Source organism: Petromyzon marinus, chromosome 67 (assembly GCF_048934315.1).
Source record: "Petromyzon marinus isolate PM22_M1 ecotype Great Lakes invasive population chromosome 67, UKy_Petmar_22M1.pri1.0, whole genome shotgun sequence".
Lineage (NCBI taxonomy): Eukaryota > Metazoa > Chordata > Hyperoartia > Petromyzontiformes > Petromyzontidae > Petromyzon > Petromyzon marinus.
In genome coordinates, this window is record NC_133733.1 from 936,811 (window position 1) to 955,366 (window position 18,556).

The 18,556-nt window shown below is 48.6% G+C and overlaps 1 protein-coding gene across 3 annotated transcripts in view; it reads left to right on the top strand.

The window, feature by feature from the left end:
- LOC116956774 (uncharacterized) overlaps nt 1-17,215 on the top strand; it is a 28,955-nt gene extending 11,740 nt beyond the window's left edge. For all 3 annotated transcript variants that reach the window (XM_076054687.1, XM_032978568.2, XM_032978567.2), the window contains 5 exons: nt 4,966-5,102; nt 7,683-7,732; nt 10,410-10,811; nt 11,806-11,910; nt 14,485-17,215. In XM_076054687.1, coding sequence (XP_075910802.1) covers nt 4,966-5,102; nt 7,683-7,732; nt 10,410-10,811; nt 11,806-11,910; nt 14,485-14,549 — 759 coding nt within the window. In that variant the 3' untranslated portion in view covers nt 14,550-17,215. The remainder of the gene's footprint in view (nt 1-4,965; nt 5,103-7,682; nt 7,733-10,409; nt 10,812-11,805; nt 11,911-14,484) is intronic.
- The last annotated feature ends 1,341 nt before the right edge of the window (nt 17,216-18,556 follow it).

Consider the following 18,556-nt stretch of genomic DNA (forward strand, 5'->3'; position numbering starts at 1 on the left):
ATAAACACATTCTATAAACACATTCTATAAACACATTCTATAAACACATTCTATAACCACATTCTATAAACACATTCTATAAACACATTCTATAACCACATTCTATAAACACATTCTATAAACACATTCTATAAACACATTCTATAAACACATTCTATAAACACATTCTACAAACACGTTCTACAAACACGTTCTATAAACACATTCTATAAACACATTCTATAGCCACATTCTATAAACACATTATATAAACACATTCTATAAACACATTCTATAAACACATTCTATAAACACATTCTATAAACACATTCTATAAACACATTCTATAAACACATTCTATTAACACATTCTATAAACACATTCTATAAACACATTCTATAGCCACATTCTATAAACACATTCTATAATCACATTCTATAAACACATTCTATAAACACATTCTATTAACACATTCTATAAATGCATTCTATAAACGCATTCTATAAACACATTCTATAAACACATTCTATAAACACATTCTATAAACACATTCTATAATCACATTCTATAAACACATTCTATAAAACATTCTATAAACACATTCTATAAACACATTCTATTAACACATTCTATAAACACATTCTATAAACACATTCTATAGCCACATTCTATAAACACATTCTATAATCACATTCTATAAACACATTCTATAAACACATTCTATAAACACATTCTATTAACGCATTCTATAAACGCATTCTATAAACACATTCTATAAACACATTCTATAAACACATTCTATAAACACATTCTATAAACACATTCTATAAACACATTCTATAAACACATTCTATAAACACATTCTATAAAACATTCTATAAACACATTCTATAAACACATTCTATAAACACATTCTATAATCACATTCTATAATCACATTCTATAAACACATTCTATAAACACATTCTATAATCACATTCTATAAACACATTCTATAAAACATTCTATTAACACATTCTATAAACACATTCTATAATCACATTCTATAATCACATTCTATAAACACATTCTATAAACACATTCTATAAACACATTCTATTAACACATTCTATAAACGCATTCTATAAACACATTCTATAAACACATTCTATAAACACATTCTATAAACACATTCTATAATCACATTCTATAAACACATTATATAAACACATTCTATAAACACATTCTATAATCACATTCTATAAACACATTCTATAAACACATTCTAGAAACACATTCTATAATCACATTCTATAAACACATTCTATAAACACATTCTATAAACACATTCTATTAACACATTCTATAAACGCATTCTATAAACACATTCTATAAACACATTCTATAATCACATTCTATAATCACATTCTATAAACACATTCTATAAAACATTCTATAAACACATTCTATAAACACATTCTATTAACACATTCTATAAACACATTCTATAAACACATTCTATAGCCACATTCTATAAACACATTCTATAAACACATTCTATAAACACATTCTATAACCACATTCTATAAACACATTCTATTAACGCATTCTATAACCACATTCTATAAACACATTCTATAAACACATTCTATAAACACATTCTATAAACACATTCTATAAACACATTCTACAAACACGTTCTACAAGCACGTTCTATAAACACATTCTATAAACACATTCTATAGCCACATTCTATAAACACATTATATAAACACATTCTATAAACACATTCTATAAACACATTCTATAAACACATTCTATAAACACATTCTATAATCACATTCTATAAACACATTCTATAAAACATTCTATTAACACATTCTATAAACACATTCTATAGCCACATTCTATAAACACATTCTATAATTACATTCTATAAACACATTCTATAAACACATTCTATTAACACATTCTATAAATGCATTCTATAAACGCATTCTATAAACACATTCTATAAACACATTCTATAAACACATTCTATAAACACATTCTATAATCACATTCTATAAACACATTCTATAAAACATTCTATAAACACATTCTATAAACACATTCTATTAACACATTCTATAAACACATTCTATAAACACATTCTATAGCCACATTCTATAAACACATTCTATAATCACATTCTATAAACACATTCTATAAACACATTCTATAAACACATTCTATTAACGCATTCTATAAACGCATTCTATAAACACATTCTATAAACACATTCTATAAACACATTCTATAAACACATTCTATAAACACATTCTATAAACACATTCTATAAACACATTCTATAAACACATTCTATAAAACATTCTATAAACACATTCTATAAACACATTCTATAAACACATTCTATAATCACATTCTATAATCACATTCTATAAACACATTCTATAAACACATTCTATAATCACATTCTATAAACACATTCTATAAAACATTCTATTAACACATTCTATAAACACATTCTATAATCACATTCTATAATCACATTCTATAAACACATTCTATAAACACATTCTATAAACACATTCTATTAACACATTCTATAAACGCATTCTATAAACACATTCTATAAACACATTCTATAAACACATTCTATAAACACATTCTATAATCACATTCTATAAACACATTATATAAACACATTCTATAAACACATTCTATAATCACATTCTATAAACACATTCTATAAACACATTCTAGAAACACATTCTATAATCACATTCTATAAACACATTCTATAAACACATTCTATAAACACATTCTATTAACACATTCTATAAACGCATTCTATAAACACATTCTATAAACACATTCTATAATCACATTCTATAAACACATTCTATAAACACATTCTATAAACACATTCTATAAAACATTCTATTAACACATTCTATAAACACATTCTATAATCACATTCTATAAACACATTCTATAAACACATTCTATTAACACATTCTATAATCACATTCTATAAACACATTCTCCTGCGGAGGGATGAGCTGGTAGGAATGTTGGGTTGCTGGTCGGTCAATGGCCAGGGTCAACAACAACGGCGGCACCACGTGGTGGTGCGTTCCGCACAATACGCCCCACTGTGAGGGCGGGCACAAGCCGGCGTGAGTTGGTGAAACGTTGAGTTTTATAAGGGGGGCACCACGGGGTGACCAGCCCCTCCCCGCCCAGCCCCACCCCACCCAGCCCCACGCCCCATCCTCCCCTCCCCACCCAGCCCCTCCCCACTCAGCCCCACCCAGCCCCTCCCCTCCCCACCCAGCCCCTCCCTCCCATTTGTGGATGCACGACGGACGGACGGACACAATAATCCCCTGTGGGCTGGTGGTGGTGTAGTGAACCCAGGAGGTTCCTACACAGTAACACAACAACAACAAACAGCAGCAGCAGTTCTAAGGGAACGACTTTGTCGATCTATCTGATGATGATGTAAAAGTGCAGCATAGCTCCAGTGCCTTCCTAATATCGAAAGGGAAGAGCGTTCCAGACGGCCGCCTGAAAGCGCCGCGCGTTGATGCGGTGTGACCACTGTGTGTGTTCGATGGCGAGCCAAAAGTGTCATGTAAAGTGTAAGGTATAGCAGTTTATCGTGTAGTGTATAGTGTAGTGTATTGTATGATGTAATGTGTATTGTAGTGTATAGTAGTGTGTAGTCGTGTATACTGTAATGTATAGTGTAGTGTATAGTAGTGTATAGTGTAGTGGAGAGTAGTGTATAGTATAATTTATAGTAGTGGGTAGTGTAGTGTATATAGTAGTGTATAGTAGTGTGTAGTGTAGTGGGTAGTGTAGTGTAGTGGGTAGTGTGTACAGTAGTGTATAGTAGTGTAGTGGGTAGTGTAGTGGGTAGTGTATTGTATAGTAGTGTGTAGTGTAGTGGGTAGTGTAGTGTATATAGTAGTGTATAGTAGTGGCTAGTGTAGTGTGTAGTGTAGTGTATATAGTAGTGTGTAGTGTAGTGGGTAGTGTATATAGTAGTGTAGTGTATAGTAGTGTAGTGGGTAGTGTAGTGTAGTGGGTAGTGTATATAGTAGTGTGTAGTGTATATAGTTGTGTGTAGTGTAGTGTATATAGTAGTGTAGTGGGTAGTGTAGTGTATATAGTAGTGTGTAGTGTAGTGTATATAGTAGTGTAGTGGGTAGTGTAGTGTATATAGTAGTGTAGTGGGTAGTGTAGTGTATATAGTAGTGTGTAGTGTAGTGTATATAGTAGTCTGTAGTGTAGTGGGTAATGTAGTGTATATAGTAGTGTGTATTGTAGTGTGTAGTGTAGTGTATATAGTAGTGTGTAGCGTAGTGTAGTGGGTAGTGTAGTGTATATAGTAGTGTGTAGTGTAGTGTATATAGTAGTGTAGTGGGTAGTGTAGTGTATATAGTAGTGTGTATAGTAGTGTATATAGTAGTGTAGTGTAGTGGGTAGTATAGTGTGTATAGTAGTGTGTAGTGTAGTGGGTAGTGTAGTGTATATAGTAGTGTGTAGTGTAGTGTGTAGAGTAGTGGGTAAGGTAGTGGGTAGTGTAGTGTATATAGTAGTGTGTAGTGTAGTATGTAGTGTAGTGGGTAGTGTAGTGTATATAACATCTGAAAGCGCGCGATGCGGTGACCACTGTCTTTGTACGACGGTTCACCACAAGCCGCCTCCACCGCTGCTGCTGCTCCTGCTGCTGCTACTGCTGCTACTGCTGCTGCTACTACTACTACTGCTGCTACTACTGCTGCTGCTGCTGCTACTGCTGCTGCTACTACTGCTGCTACTGCTGCTGCTACTACTGCTGCTGCTGCTCCTGCTGCCGCCGCTGCTGCTGCCGATGCTGCTGCCGCTGCTGCCGCCGCTGCTGCTGATGCTACTGCTGCTGCTGATGCCGCTGCTGCCGCCGCTCCGGTTTGACAGTGCGTGCATGTGCACGCCGGCCCCCCCCCTCCCTGCCAGGCGCCGTTCCAGGATGCCCCGGCGCCAGACTTGGACGGGGGCCGTGGCAAGCAGCAACGTCTGGGGTGGCAGGGCCGCCTCGGAGAGAAACCGGCGCTGTGGTCGCCTCCCCGTGCCGGCGCCAGCTCCCCACGCAGGTGGACGGGCGTGCCGATGGCGAGCGTGGAGCGAGCCATCGTCACCATCGTCACCATCATCATCGTCGCCATCGTCGACATCGTCACCATCGTCACCATCGGCACCGTCGTCACCACCATCGTCGTCGCCATCGGCGCCATCATATTGGCGTTGTCATCATCACCATCACCATCATTATTATATTCGCTGTCGTCACCATAATCACCGTCGCCATGATCCCCATTATCATCGTCATTATTATCATCGTCGCCATCATCGTCGCCATCGTCATCATCGTCACCGTCGTCACCATCGTCACGATCATCACAGCCATCATCACCATCATCACCATCGTCACGATCATCACAGCCACCGTCACCATCATCACCATCATCATCGTCGCCATCATCGCCATCGGCGCCATCATATTGGCGTTGTCATCATCACCGTTACCATCATTATTATATTCGCTGTCGTCACCATAATCACCGTCGTCACCATCGTCATTACCATCGTCATCATTATCATCGTCGCCATCATCGTCGCCATCGTCGTCATCATCGTCACCATCATCGTTATCATCGTCACCTTCGTCACCATCGTCACCATCGTCACGATCATCACAGCCATCGTCACCATCGTTACCATCGTAAGCATCGTCAGCATCGTCACGATGATGACAGCCATCGTCACCATCGTCACGATGATCACAGCCATCGTCACCATCGTCACCATCATCACCATCATCACGATCATCACAGCCATCGTCACCTTCGTCACCATCGTCACCATCATCACCATCATCACCATCATCACCATCGTCACCATCATCACCATCATCACCATCGTCACCATCATCACCATCGTCACCATCATCACCATCGCCACCATCATCACCATCGTCACCATCGTCACCATCATCACCATCGTCACCATCGTCACCATCATCACCATCGTCACCATCGTCACCATCGTCACCATCGTCACCATCGTCACCATCGCCACCATCATCACCATCGTCACCATCATCACCATCGTCACCATCGTCACCATCATCACCATCATCACCATCGTCACCATCATCACCATCGTCACCATCGTCAACATCGTCACCATCGTCACCATCATCATCATCATCACCATCGTCACCATCATCACCATCGTCACCATCATCACCATCATCACCATCGTCACCATCATCACCATCGTCACCATCATCACCATCGTCACCATCGTCACCATCATCACCATCATCACCATCGTCACCATCGTCACCATCATCACCTTCGCCACCATCATCACCATCGTCACCATCATCACCATCATCATTATCGCCACCATCGTCACCATCGCCACCATCATCACCATCATCACCATCGTCACCATCGTCACCATCGTCACCATCGCCACCATCATCACCATCGTCACCATCGCCACCATCGTCACCATCATCACCATCGTCACCATCGTCACCATCATCATTATCGCCACCATCGTCACCATCGTCACCATCGTCACCATCATCATCATCGCCACCATCCTCACCATCGTCACCATCCTCACCATCGTCACCATAATCACCATCATCATTATCGCCACCATCCTCACCATCGTCATCATTATCGTCACCTTCATCACCATCGTCACCATCATCACCATCATCTTCGCCATCGTCGCCATCAGCACCATCATTGGCGTTGTCATCATCACTGTCACCATCATTATTATTTTCGCTGTCGTCACCATAATCACCGTCGCCATGATCACCATTATCATCATCATCATCATCGTCGCCATCATCACCATAATCGTTATCATCGTCACCTTCGTCACCGTCGTCACCATCGTCACCATCATCACCATCATCACAGCCATCATCACAGCCATCGTCGTCACCATCATCACCATCGTCACAGCCATCGTCACCATCGTAACCATCATCACAGCCATCATCACAGCCACCGTCGTCACCATCATCACCATCGTCACCATCATCACCATCATCATTATCGTCACCATCATCACCATCGTCACCATCATCACCATCATCACCATCATCACCATCGTCACCATCATCACCATCGTCACCATCATCACCATTGTCACCATCGTCACCATCATCACCATCATCACCATCGTCACCATCGTCACCATCATCACCATCATCACCATCGTCACCATCGTCGCCATCGTCACCATCATCACCATCATCACCATCGTCACCATCATCATTATCGTCACCATCATCACCATCATCACCATCATCACCATCGTCACCATCATCATTATCATCACCATCGTCACCATCATCATTATCGTCACCATCGTCACCATCATCACCATCGTCACCATCGTCACCATCATCACCATCATCACCATCATCGTCACAGCCATCATCACAGCCACCGTCGTCACCATCGTCACCATCATCACCATCGTCACCATCATCACCATCATCACCATCATCGTCACAGCCATCATCACAGCCACCGTCGTCACCGTCGTCAGCTATCGCTGGGTGTTTGTGCCGCGTGGTGTTTCACGCTGTGTCACCGCACCCCGCTGACGCAGCTTCCTTCTTGCTGTTCGGCTTTCCGCAGCTTCGCGTCGCCGGCGCACGCGAACGCACGGACCGCACCGCCACACGCAGGTCAGGGCCGCCGCCGCTGCTGCACATTCGGAGTTTGCGTCTCTCTGTCTCTCATCATCATCATCGTCGTCAAGGTGGCCTAGGGGATGTTGGCTACCTCGCCCGGTACGCAGGAGGTCGTGGCTTCGTTCCCGAGTACTTGGCTGCCTGTACGTTCCCACGTGACGATGAGCCACTTCGCTGGGCTGAGACATGTGGCCTGGTTGCTTCTGAAAGAGTTATTTATATATATATATTTACATAATAAAGGTTTTTGGGTTAGATCGCGTTATTTATAAATGTGTCGTAACCCTCCACCACCCGACACGGCCAATCAGCAAAAAAAGTGTCACGTTGACAAAAGACAAAATTAGTTCACTACTTTAGCCCACCGGTGTGTTGAAGAGTGAATCTACAACATTTACAGTTTGAGTACGACGTTTCGCTGGTTAATTCTTGCGAATTGCCCGATGATGCTGGATGTATTTGCCAGCGAAACGTCGTACTACTCAAACTGTAAATGTTGTGGATTCACTTTTCAACACACCGGTGTGAGGCTAAAGTAGTGAACTAATTTTGTCTTTTGTCAACGTGACACTTTGTTTTGCTGATTGGCCGTGTCGGGTGGTGGAGGGTTACGACACATTTATAAATAACGCGATCTAACCCAAAAACCTTTATTATGAACATATTTATATAGCTCGGTGAAGGGGGCCTCCTTACGTCGTGAAAATCAAAATCAATGCGCAGTGACGGCGCACCGTGGTGAATTGTCAGGAGCCTCTTACTCGGACACGGCGCCAGCGATGGCCAGGCTTGGTTCTAGAGTCTCGGGCTCTGTCTTCTCTCTCCTCGTGCCGTCTCCCTTCATAGCTCCCGGGCCACCCTCGCTGGAGGGCCTCGCATCATCCCCCACTCCGTTCGGGCCAATCCTGAGCCCCACCAACGTCTCTCAGCCCCCTCTCTCGGCAGTCCACCCCTCGCTTGTCGCACTTTTACCCTGCGAGTATTTCCTCCAATCCCCTTTCAGTGTTGCCACCGGGCCCCGGTCTCCATGGAGGCCTCTCGGTGCCAACGGGAGGCCTTGGCCTGCCACCCTCATTGTTTGTCTGTCTGACCGCACGCCCGCCCGCCCGCCCGCCCGCGTCGGCTAAGCGGTCTGCTGCCCTCGGTCGTTTTAATATTTTGATTTAAAGCTTTCGTGGCCGCAGGGATTCGTATTCTTGGTTCTTTCGGTAAATACTCTTTGGTTCTATTCGGTAAAGTCACCACGTAGGTAAAAAATAAAACAACAAAAATCACGACGTTTCGGCCACAACACAAGCGGCCTTCATCAGGTTGAAGGGACCAGGCTGTCTCGAGGACAGCGCTGGAGTGAACACAGCCACGCTCAGACCGCGGATCTTTAAGCTGTGTGAGAGGAATTAAGGTGCCTTGACAAAGGAATTAGCATAAAAATGTAGCATTTGATTGGCTGACTTAGCATAGAGGTGGTGTACATGCGGGTGCACATGCCGGTTGGTGCGGGGGGGGGAGGGGGAGTTTACCTATTGATGGTGTGAAAAGGGAATTTAAGAGCTGCGAAAGTTTGGGGTACCACTACTTGAAACTCCCCCTCCCCCCCCCGCTCCAACCGGCAAGTGCACCCGCATGTACACCACCTCTATGCTAAGTCGGCCAATCAAATGCTAATTTTTATTCTAATTCCTTTGTCAAGGCACCTTGTTTCCTCGCACACAGCTTAAAGGTCGCGGTCTGAGCGTGGCTGTGTTCACTCCAGCGCTGTCTTCGAGACAGTCCGATCCCTTCACCTGATGAAGGCCGCTTGTGTTGTGGCCGAAACGTCGTGATTTTTGTTGTTTTATTTTTTACCTACGTTGGTGACTTTACCGAATAGAACCAAAGAGTATGGATCCTTGCAGTCACGAAAGCTTTAAATCTTTCGGTAAAGTCACCGCCGCGTAGAAGGGAGACACTGAAATAATAAAAAATATGAAACAATAAAAAATTCTCACGGCGTTTCGACTGCAGCACAAGAATCAGCAATCATCATCAGGTGTGAAAACCACGGCAATAATTTTTTTTTTCAAATTTTCTTGTTTTTCAAATGTTCTTGCTGTGGTTTTTCACACCTGATGATGGCTGCTTGCGCTGCAGTCGAAACGTCGTGAGAATTTTATTGGTTTTATATTTTTATTATTTTGTTTTCCTTTCTACGTGGTGGTGACTTTTGCGAAAGAAGCAAGAATGTGATGTTTTAATAGTTTAGACCCATCGGGTGCTGTCGGCTGCGCTTTGTGCTCCGCTCGGCGTTTCCCGAACGCTTTGGAATGGCATTTACATTATGAGACCTCCTGTGCCAGTAACAAGATATAGTAATAGGTTTTTACCCTTTTAACTGGCACAAAAAACTGACACCCTTATTCAAGGCATCATGTCTGCAATAACCACAACACAAGCGTCTTCTGGTTCAACACCAGCGGAGACTAGGCTCTAAAGAAAGCCGTCTCGGGTGTGGACCAATCAAATTCAAGGACAGTGCCAATATTATTTTCAGAGTTGTCTTTTTTGTTTGCATTTTGACTGCTTGCGTTGTGGTTATTGCAGACATGATGCCTTGAATAAAGGTGTCAGTTTTTTGTGCCAGTTAAAAGGGTAAAACCTATTACTACGCTTTGGAATGGCTCCGTTGTTTCAGGTGGGCCCTCGCCGCCGCCGCCGCTGCTGCCGGCGGCCACGGAACCCCGGTTCATGTCACCGACCAGGGACACCGGCGATGATGCTGGCGGCGTTGATGATGACCACGATGGCAGCGATGGTGAATATCGTGACGACGACGATGATGACGACGCTGGCAATGCCGGCGACGACGATAATGATGATGATGATGCTGGTCGCGACGGCGATGAAGATCGTGGTGACGACGACGATGATGACGGCGATGGTGACGATGATGAAGATTGTGAGAACGATGGCGACAACGGTGGCGATGCTGGCGATGACGATGATCGTGATGACGGTGGGCATGATGGTGGCGATGAAGATGGCGATGGCGGCGGCGGCGACGCAGACAGCGAGCGAGAGGAGGAGCAGTGTGGAGGTAAATGTGCAGCTCCCCGCAAGGTGCCACTCACGCCACCGCTGGCAGGAGGGGCCCTTGCCCTCTGGAGGGTGTTTGGCCTACTCTTCCACACACCTCTCCCCCCCCCACCCCCACCCCCACCCAATGATGACTGGTAATATTGTTATTATAACGGTTGCTGAGCGTAGGCAAAACCAACTGCAAGCGGCTAGCAACAAGCAGCACTTAGAGCAGGAGTGATGGATGAGAGTGTAATGCGTGTGGCGATGATGGTGGTGGGGGTTGTGATGATGATGGTGGTGGTGGGGATGGTGGTGATGGGGATGATGGTGGTGGCGATGATGGTGGTGGTGGTGGCGATGGTGGTGATGGTGGATTGCAGAGTGGAGCGGTGCAGAGGGAAGGAGCAGAGAGGGAAATGAGGAGGCCGGCAGTCTGGTGACTGGGTGGGTGAGTGAGTGACTGGGTGGGTGAGTGAGTGGGTGAGTGGGTGAGTGAGTGGGTGAGTGGGTGGTGGTTGAGTGACTGAGTGGGTGAGTGACTGGGTGGGTGGGTGAGTGAGTGAGTGGGTGGGTGGGTGACTGGGTGACTGAGTGGGTGAGTGAGTGGGTGGGTGAGTGACTGGGTGGGTGAGTGACTGAGTGGGTGAGCGAGCGACTGGGTGAATGGCTGGGTGAGTGAGTGGGTGATTGACTGGTTGAGTGAGTGGGTGATTGACTGGTTGAGTGAGTGGGTGAGTGACTGGTTGAGCGAGTGGGTGAGTGACTGGTTGAGTGAGTGGGTGATTGACTGGTTGAGTGAGTGGGTGAGTGACTGGTTGAGCGAGTGGGTGAGTGACTGCGTGAGTGACTGATTGAGTTATTAGGCGAGTTGGGGGTTGCTGATGTTGCTGATAACGATGCTGTTACTGAGGACGATGTTGCTGATAATGATGCTGCTGATGACGATGCTGTTACTGATGATAATGCTGCTTCTGCTGCTGATGACGCTGCTGCTGCTGTGTGTCGAGCAGGAGCGACGCTGCACCTGGCCGTGACGGGGGAGGCGCTGAGCACCCTGCAGAGGAAGATCGACTCCCTGCAGGCCCTGGTGGAGGAGCTTCAGAGCTCAAACCAAGGTGGCAGCTTGTCTGTCCGTACGTGTGTCCGTCTGTACTTGTCCGTCCATCTGTCCGTCTGTCCGTACGTAGAGTTCGTCTCTCCGTACGTGTGTCCGTCCATACGTGTGTCCGCCTGTACGTCTGTCCGTACATAGAGTCCGTCTGTCCGTGTGTCCGTCTGTCCGTATATGTGTCCGTCTGTAGGTGTGTCCGTCCATTCGTACATATGTCCGTATGTATATCTGGCCGTACGTGCGTCTGTCCGTGTGTCCGTCCGTACCTGCATCTGTCCGTGCGTGTGTCCGTCCGTACGTGTCCATACGTGCATCCATCTGTACGTGTGGCCGTCCGTGTGTGTGTGTCCGTCCGTGTGTCTGTCTGTGCGCGTGTCTGTAGCGTGCGTGTATGCGTGCGTCTATCCGTGCGTACATCCGTGTGTCCGTAGCGTGTGTGCGTGTCCATCGGTGTGTTCGTGTGTCCGTAGCGTGTGTGTGTGTCCATCGGTGTGTTCGTGTGTCCGCAGCGTGTGTGCGTGTCCATCGGTGTGTTCGTGTGTCCGTAGCGTGTGTGCGTGAATGCGTGTGTCTCGTGCATGTGTCCCGTCCGTGTGTGCGTGTGTCGCGTTCGCGTGTCCATAGCGTGTGTCCGTAGCGTGTGTCCGTAGCGTGTGTCCGTAGCGTGTGTGCGTGCGTCCCGTCCGTGTGTGCGTGTGTCCGTAGCGTGTGTCCGTAGCGTGTGTCCGTAGCGTGTGTCCGTAGCGTGTGTCCATAACGTGTGTCCGTAGCGTGTGTGCGTGTGTCTGTGTGTGTGTGCGTGTGTCTGTGTGTGCATGTGTCTGTGTTTCTGTGTGTGTCTGTCCGTCTGTGTGTGCATGTGTCTGTGTGTGCGTGTGTCTGTGTGTCCATCTATGTGTCTGCGTGTGTCTGTGTGTGCGTGTGTCTGTGTGTCTTTGTGTGTGTGTCTGTGTGTCTGTCCGTCTGTGTGTGCGTGTGTCTGTGTGTGCGTGTGTCTGTGTGTCTGTGTGTCTGTGTGTGCGTGTGTCTGTGTGTCTGTGTGTCTGTCCGTCTGTGTGTGCGTGTGTCTGTGTGTCCGTGTGTTTGCTTTATTGACCTGGTCAAGGCCTATGATACCATCAGTAGGCCAGGGCTCTGGGTTGTTCTTCGTGCTTTTGGAGTCCCTGACCCTCTTCTCACGATCATTAAGGACCTTCATGATGGTGAGCGAGCCCGGGTAAAACTACGTGGCCGGGAGTCAGAGCCATTCCCTGTACACCTTGGGGTGCGACAGGGATGTCCTCTGGCTCCCACATTATTTAACATCTATTTTGACCACGTAGTTCGTGAAGCCTTCAACAGCTGTACCGGGGGAATCTCCATATGGTACAGATATAATGGTAGGCTGATCGATGCCCGGGTGCGGTCAAGGGATGGCTCCCTATTGCTCAACCACGTTATGTATGCTGATTTGGTAATAGCTGCTCATTCAGAGGAGGAGTTGGAGACGCTGCTGCTGAGACTGGAGCATGCCACTAAGAGGTGGGGCCTTACCATCAGCCCCACCAAAACTAAGCACCTGCCTGGGTATTTTGTACCTTCGGACACTCCACCCCCACAACTCCAATCGGTGATGGGGCAGTTGTGGAGAGAGTGGAGAGTTTCCCATACCTGGGCAGTGTGCTTATGACCGGCTCCAGTTTAACAGCAGAGGTCTCACTCCGAATCAATCGAGCGGCAATATCTTTTCATCGGTTGCGTAACGCTGTGTGGAAGCTACCTGGTCTGTCGCTCCACACTAAGCTTCAGGTCTTCTCGGCCATGGTCATTCCCTCCCTTCTCTACGCTTGCGAAACGTGGACCCCCCTAATGGAACATCTTCGCCGGTTAGAAACATTTAGGCTGGCCTGCCTACGATCCATCCTGGGTTTAACCAGACTGGATTGTGTGAGGAGCTCACAAATCCTTGAAAGATCTGGGTGGGGTCCCATCGGTGGGCTCCTCCGGCGGGCAAGGCTGCGTTGGCTGGGTCATGTAGCCCGCATGCCCAGCCACCGCATGCCTAAACAGCTTTTGTTCGGCCGGATCGAGGGGGCTAAACGGGTGCGGCACGGGCTAGAGAAGAGATGGAGTGATGTGGTACAAGAGGACGTGGAGCTGAGTGGACTTGCCGATGACTGGTACCAGCGGTGTCAAGATCGGCCTCTGTGGAGGAGGCTCATGAAGGACGCTACTGGACAGTTGGAGGTAGTCGCCCTCCAACAACAACGGAGGGCGGAGGAGCGATGCTCAGAACAACGAGCGGAGCGGCGGGTGGCTAAAGTACAGCAGGTTGGCACAGTAGGGGGCTCAGGTGGTGCATCAGCCAGTGATCTCAGTCAGTCGACCCGTGGCACCTGGGTCTGCCCCGTGACCTCCTGCCGGCGGGCGTTCGACACTTCACGTGGCCTCAGGGTGCACATAGCCTGGCACAAGCGTCGTGGTGACGTCACCGCCACTTAGTGGCGAATGGCGGTTGTTGTTGTGTCTGTGTCTGTGTGTGTGTCTGTCCGTCTGTGTGATTCTCTCTCCCTGCTTCTGCTCATCTCCCTCCGCCCAGCCCTGGCCCACACGGTGCGGTGGGCCCAGCCGCGTCCGGCCCCGGCTGTTGCCTGGAGGAGCTGAAGGCCCCAGACGGAGCGTGGAGGAGCTGAAGGCCCCAGACGGAGCGTGGAGGAGCTGAAGGCCCCAGGCGGAGCGTGGAGGAGCTGAAGGCCCCAGACGGAGCGTGGAGGAGCTGAAGGCCCCAGGCGGAGCGTGGAGGAGATGAAGGCCCCAGGCGGAGCGTGGAGGAGCTGAAGGCCCCAGGCGGAGCGTGGAGGAGCTGAAGGCCCCAGGCGGAGCGTGGAGGAGCTGAAGGCCCCAGGCGGAGCGTGGAGGAGCTGAAGGCCCCAGGCGGAGCGTGGAGGAGCTGAAGGCCCCAGACGGAGCGTGGAGAAGCTGAAGGCCCCAGACGGAGCGTGGAGGAGCTGAAGGCCCCAGGCGGAGCACCAGGGCCGCACGGTGTCTGGGGCTCGGATCGGGGCCACTATGTGGCAGGCGACATCACCGCGGCGCTCGTGCCAGGCTAGGTGCACTTTTGAGACCATCACGTGAAGTTTGGAAGGCTCTCCCACCCGCTGGCGGGAGGTCACGGGACAGAGCCCGGTGTTGTTGGTTCACTGCTGTGCCAGGCTAGGTGCAGGAGGAGGTCACGGGGACAGACCCAGCAGGTGCCATGGGATGCACCGTCTAAACTATTTTATTTTACCAGGTAAGGCCTCACTGAGCTACGTATCTCGTTTTCAAAAGGGACCTGGCCATCACAGATGATGGCTCAACAAAGTGGCTGATGTCGTCGTCGTCATCATCATCGTCATCGTGTGGAGATGCACAGCGGTCAAATGCTCTAAACGCGTGGCGATGTTGATTCTAAATGTGCAGGGAATAACCGGGGAGAGAAAGAGAGGGAGAGACGCAGACTCCAAATATACAGCAGCAGCAGCAGCAGGCATCGTCAGGGTCAGGGATCGAACCCACGACCTCCTGCGTACCTGGCGAGGTAGTTAACATCTCCTAGTCACCTATGCTGCCCACTGCACCAACTCGCCGTGTTTTATAAACCCCAGCGCTCCGCTCATTATTGTGAGCGTCACTCCTCCACCCTCTTCATATGTACGTTGAACTCCATCGTACGTAGCCAACGGTGTTGATCGGAGGGTGGGTGAGTGGCTATGTGAGTGGGGAGAGTGACTATGTGAGTGTATGTATGTATGTTTAACTTCTTTCGTACTGGGTGAGTGTGTGTGTGTGGGTTGAGTGACTGTGTGCGTGACTGCGAGTCGGTGTGTGTGTGTACGTGATGTTTAACTCCTTTCTGCGCTAACAGGAGGTGCGCGGGAAGGACAACAAACTAAACACAGCAACAAGAAACGATATTCTTAGCTCTTTCGGTAAAGTCACGTTGAAGGGAAACAATAAATAATAATAAAATATATATAAAACAATAAAACAAATTCTCACGACGTTTCGACCATAACACAAACGGTCGAAACGTCGTGAGAATTTTTTTTATTGTTTTATATATATTTTATTGTTTCCCTTCAACGTGATTTTACCGAAAGAGCTAAGAATATGAATCAATGCAGTCACGAAAGCTTTAAATCAACAAGAAACGAGTTTGTCAATCGAGATGATTGCGGTGTGAAAGTGCGGCAGAGCTCCCAGTGGCTTCCTAATATCGGAAGAACGTTCCAGACGGCCGCAGATGCGGCGGCTGAAAGCGCCGCGTGATGATGCGAAAGCTGCGCGGAGTTGTGCACGCACAGACACACGTGACACTCACGTGTGTCTCACCGTTACAGACACTAGTGACACGCGTGTGTCTCACCGTTACAGACACACGTGACACTCGCGTGTGTCTCACCGTTAACACCGCAGTGAGACACACACAGACACTAGTGACACTCGCGTGTGTCTCACCGTTAACACTGCGGTGAGACACACACAGACACACGTGACACTCGCGTGTGTCTCACCGTTAACACTGCGGTGCAGACACTAGTGACACTCGCGCGTGTCTCACCGTTAACACTGTGGTGAGACACACACAGACACACGTGACACGTGTGTCTCACCGTTAACACCGCGGTGAGACACAGACACTAATGACACTCACGTGTGTCTCACCGTTACAGACACTAGTGACACTCACGCGTGTCTCACCGTTAACACCGTGGTGAGACACAGACACACGTGACACTCACGTGTGACACTCACGTGTGTCTCACCGTTAACACCGCGGTGTTCTGTACGCTTCATCGCGGCCGGCCTGTAAAGCTCTATGCCCCCTTTTTTTTTGGGGGGGTGGGGGGCGCCATGTAATCCGGTCTGGGGGGCTCAGCCAATCTCCTGGTCCCGCGGGAAACCGTGGGACGTCCCTGCTAGCGGGGTCCTCGGGTGAAAACCCATCGTACCGGGCGATCCCTCCTCGAGACCCTACGGGGGTGCATGCGAGTGTCTCGTGGGGCTGTGCGTTGCGTTCGTGGGGGGGTGCGAGGGGGTGGAGAGGGAAGCGCCGGCCGAGCTGCTGCGGTGGCACCACAGGGGCCTGCGCTAGGCCTCGGCATCAACTCCATGCTGCTCTGCGCCACCCCCCCCCCCCACCGGGCCGAGCGAGCAAGCGGGGAAGATGGAGACTCGGACTTGGCTGGGGAAAGGATTGAATTGAGGGGCGTCGTGCCAGCGACGGTTCGTCGCGGTTTTTTTTCCAAGCAGAAACTTTTGTCATGAACACGCTGACACGAAGTGCATTGCGTGAGGTGTGGGTGAGTGACTGTGTGAGTGGGTGAGTGACTGTGTGAGTGGGTGAGTGACTGTGTGAGTGGGTGAGTGACTGTATGAGTGGGTGAGTGACTGTGTGAGTGGGTGAGTGACTGTGTGAGTGGGTGAGTGACTGTATGAGTGGGTGAGTGGCTGAGAGAGTGGGTGAGTGACTGTGTGAGTGGGTGAGTGGCTGTGTGAGTGGGTGGGTGATTGTGTGAGTGGGTGAGTCACTGTGAGTGGGTGAGTGACTGTGTGAGTGGGTGAGTGACTATGTGAGTGGGTGAGTGACTGTGTGAGTGGGTGAGTGACTGTATGAGTGGGTGAGTGGCTGTGAGAGTGTGTGAGTCACTGTGTGAGTGGGTGAGTGACTGTGTGAGTGGGTGAGTGACTGTGTGAGTGGGTGAGTGGCTGTGTGAGTGGGTGAGTGACTGTGTGAGTGGGTGAGTGGCTGTGAGAGTGGGTGAGTGACTGTGTGAGTGGGTGAGTCACTGTGAGTGGGTGAGTGGGTGAGTGACTGTGTGAGTGGGTGAATTACTGTGTGAGTGGGTAAGTCACTGTGTGAGTGGGTGAGTGACTGTGTGAGTGGGTGAATGACTGTGTGAGTGACTGTGAGTGGGTGAGTGACTATGTGAGTGGGTGAGTGACTGTGTGAGTGGGTGAGTGACTGTGTGAGTGGGTGAGTGACTATGTGAGTGACTGTGTGAGTGGGTGAGTGACTGTGTGAGTGGGTGAGTGACTGTGTGAGTGGGTGAGTGACTGTGTGACTGGATGAGTGACTGTGTGAGTGGGTGAGTAACTATTTGAGTGGGTGAGTGACTGTGTGGGTGAGTGAGTGGGTGAGTGGCTATGTGAGTGGGTGAGTGACTGTGTGAGTGGGTGAGTGACTGTGTGAGTGGGTGAGTGGGTGGGTGACTGTGTGAGTGGGTGAGTGACTGTGTGACTGGATGAGTGACTGTGTGAGTGGGTGAGTAACTATGTGAGTGGGTGAGTGACTGTGTGAGTGAGTGGGTGAGTGGCTATGTGAGTGGGTGAGTGACTGTGTGAGCGGGTGAGTGACTGTGTGAGTGGGTGAGTGGCTGTGTGAGTGGGTGAGTGACTGTGTGAGTGGGTGAGTGACTGTGTTAGAGGGTGAGTGACTGTGTGAGTGGGTGAGTGACTGTGTGAGCGGGTGAGTGACTGTGTGAGTGGGTGAGTGACTGTGTTAGAGGGTGAGTGACTGTGTGAGTTGGTGAGTGGCTGTGTGAGTGGGTGAGTGGCTGTGTGAGTGGGTGAGTGACTGTGTGAGTGGGTGAGTGACTGTGTGAGTGGGTGAGTGACTGTGTGAGTGG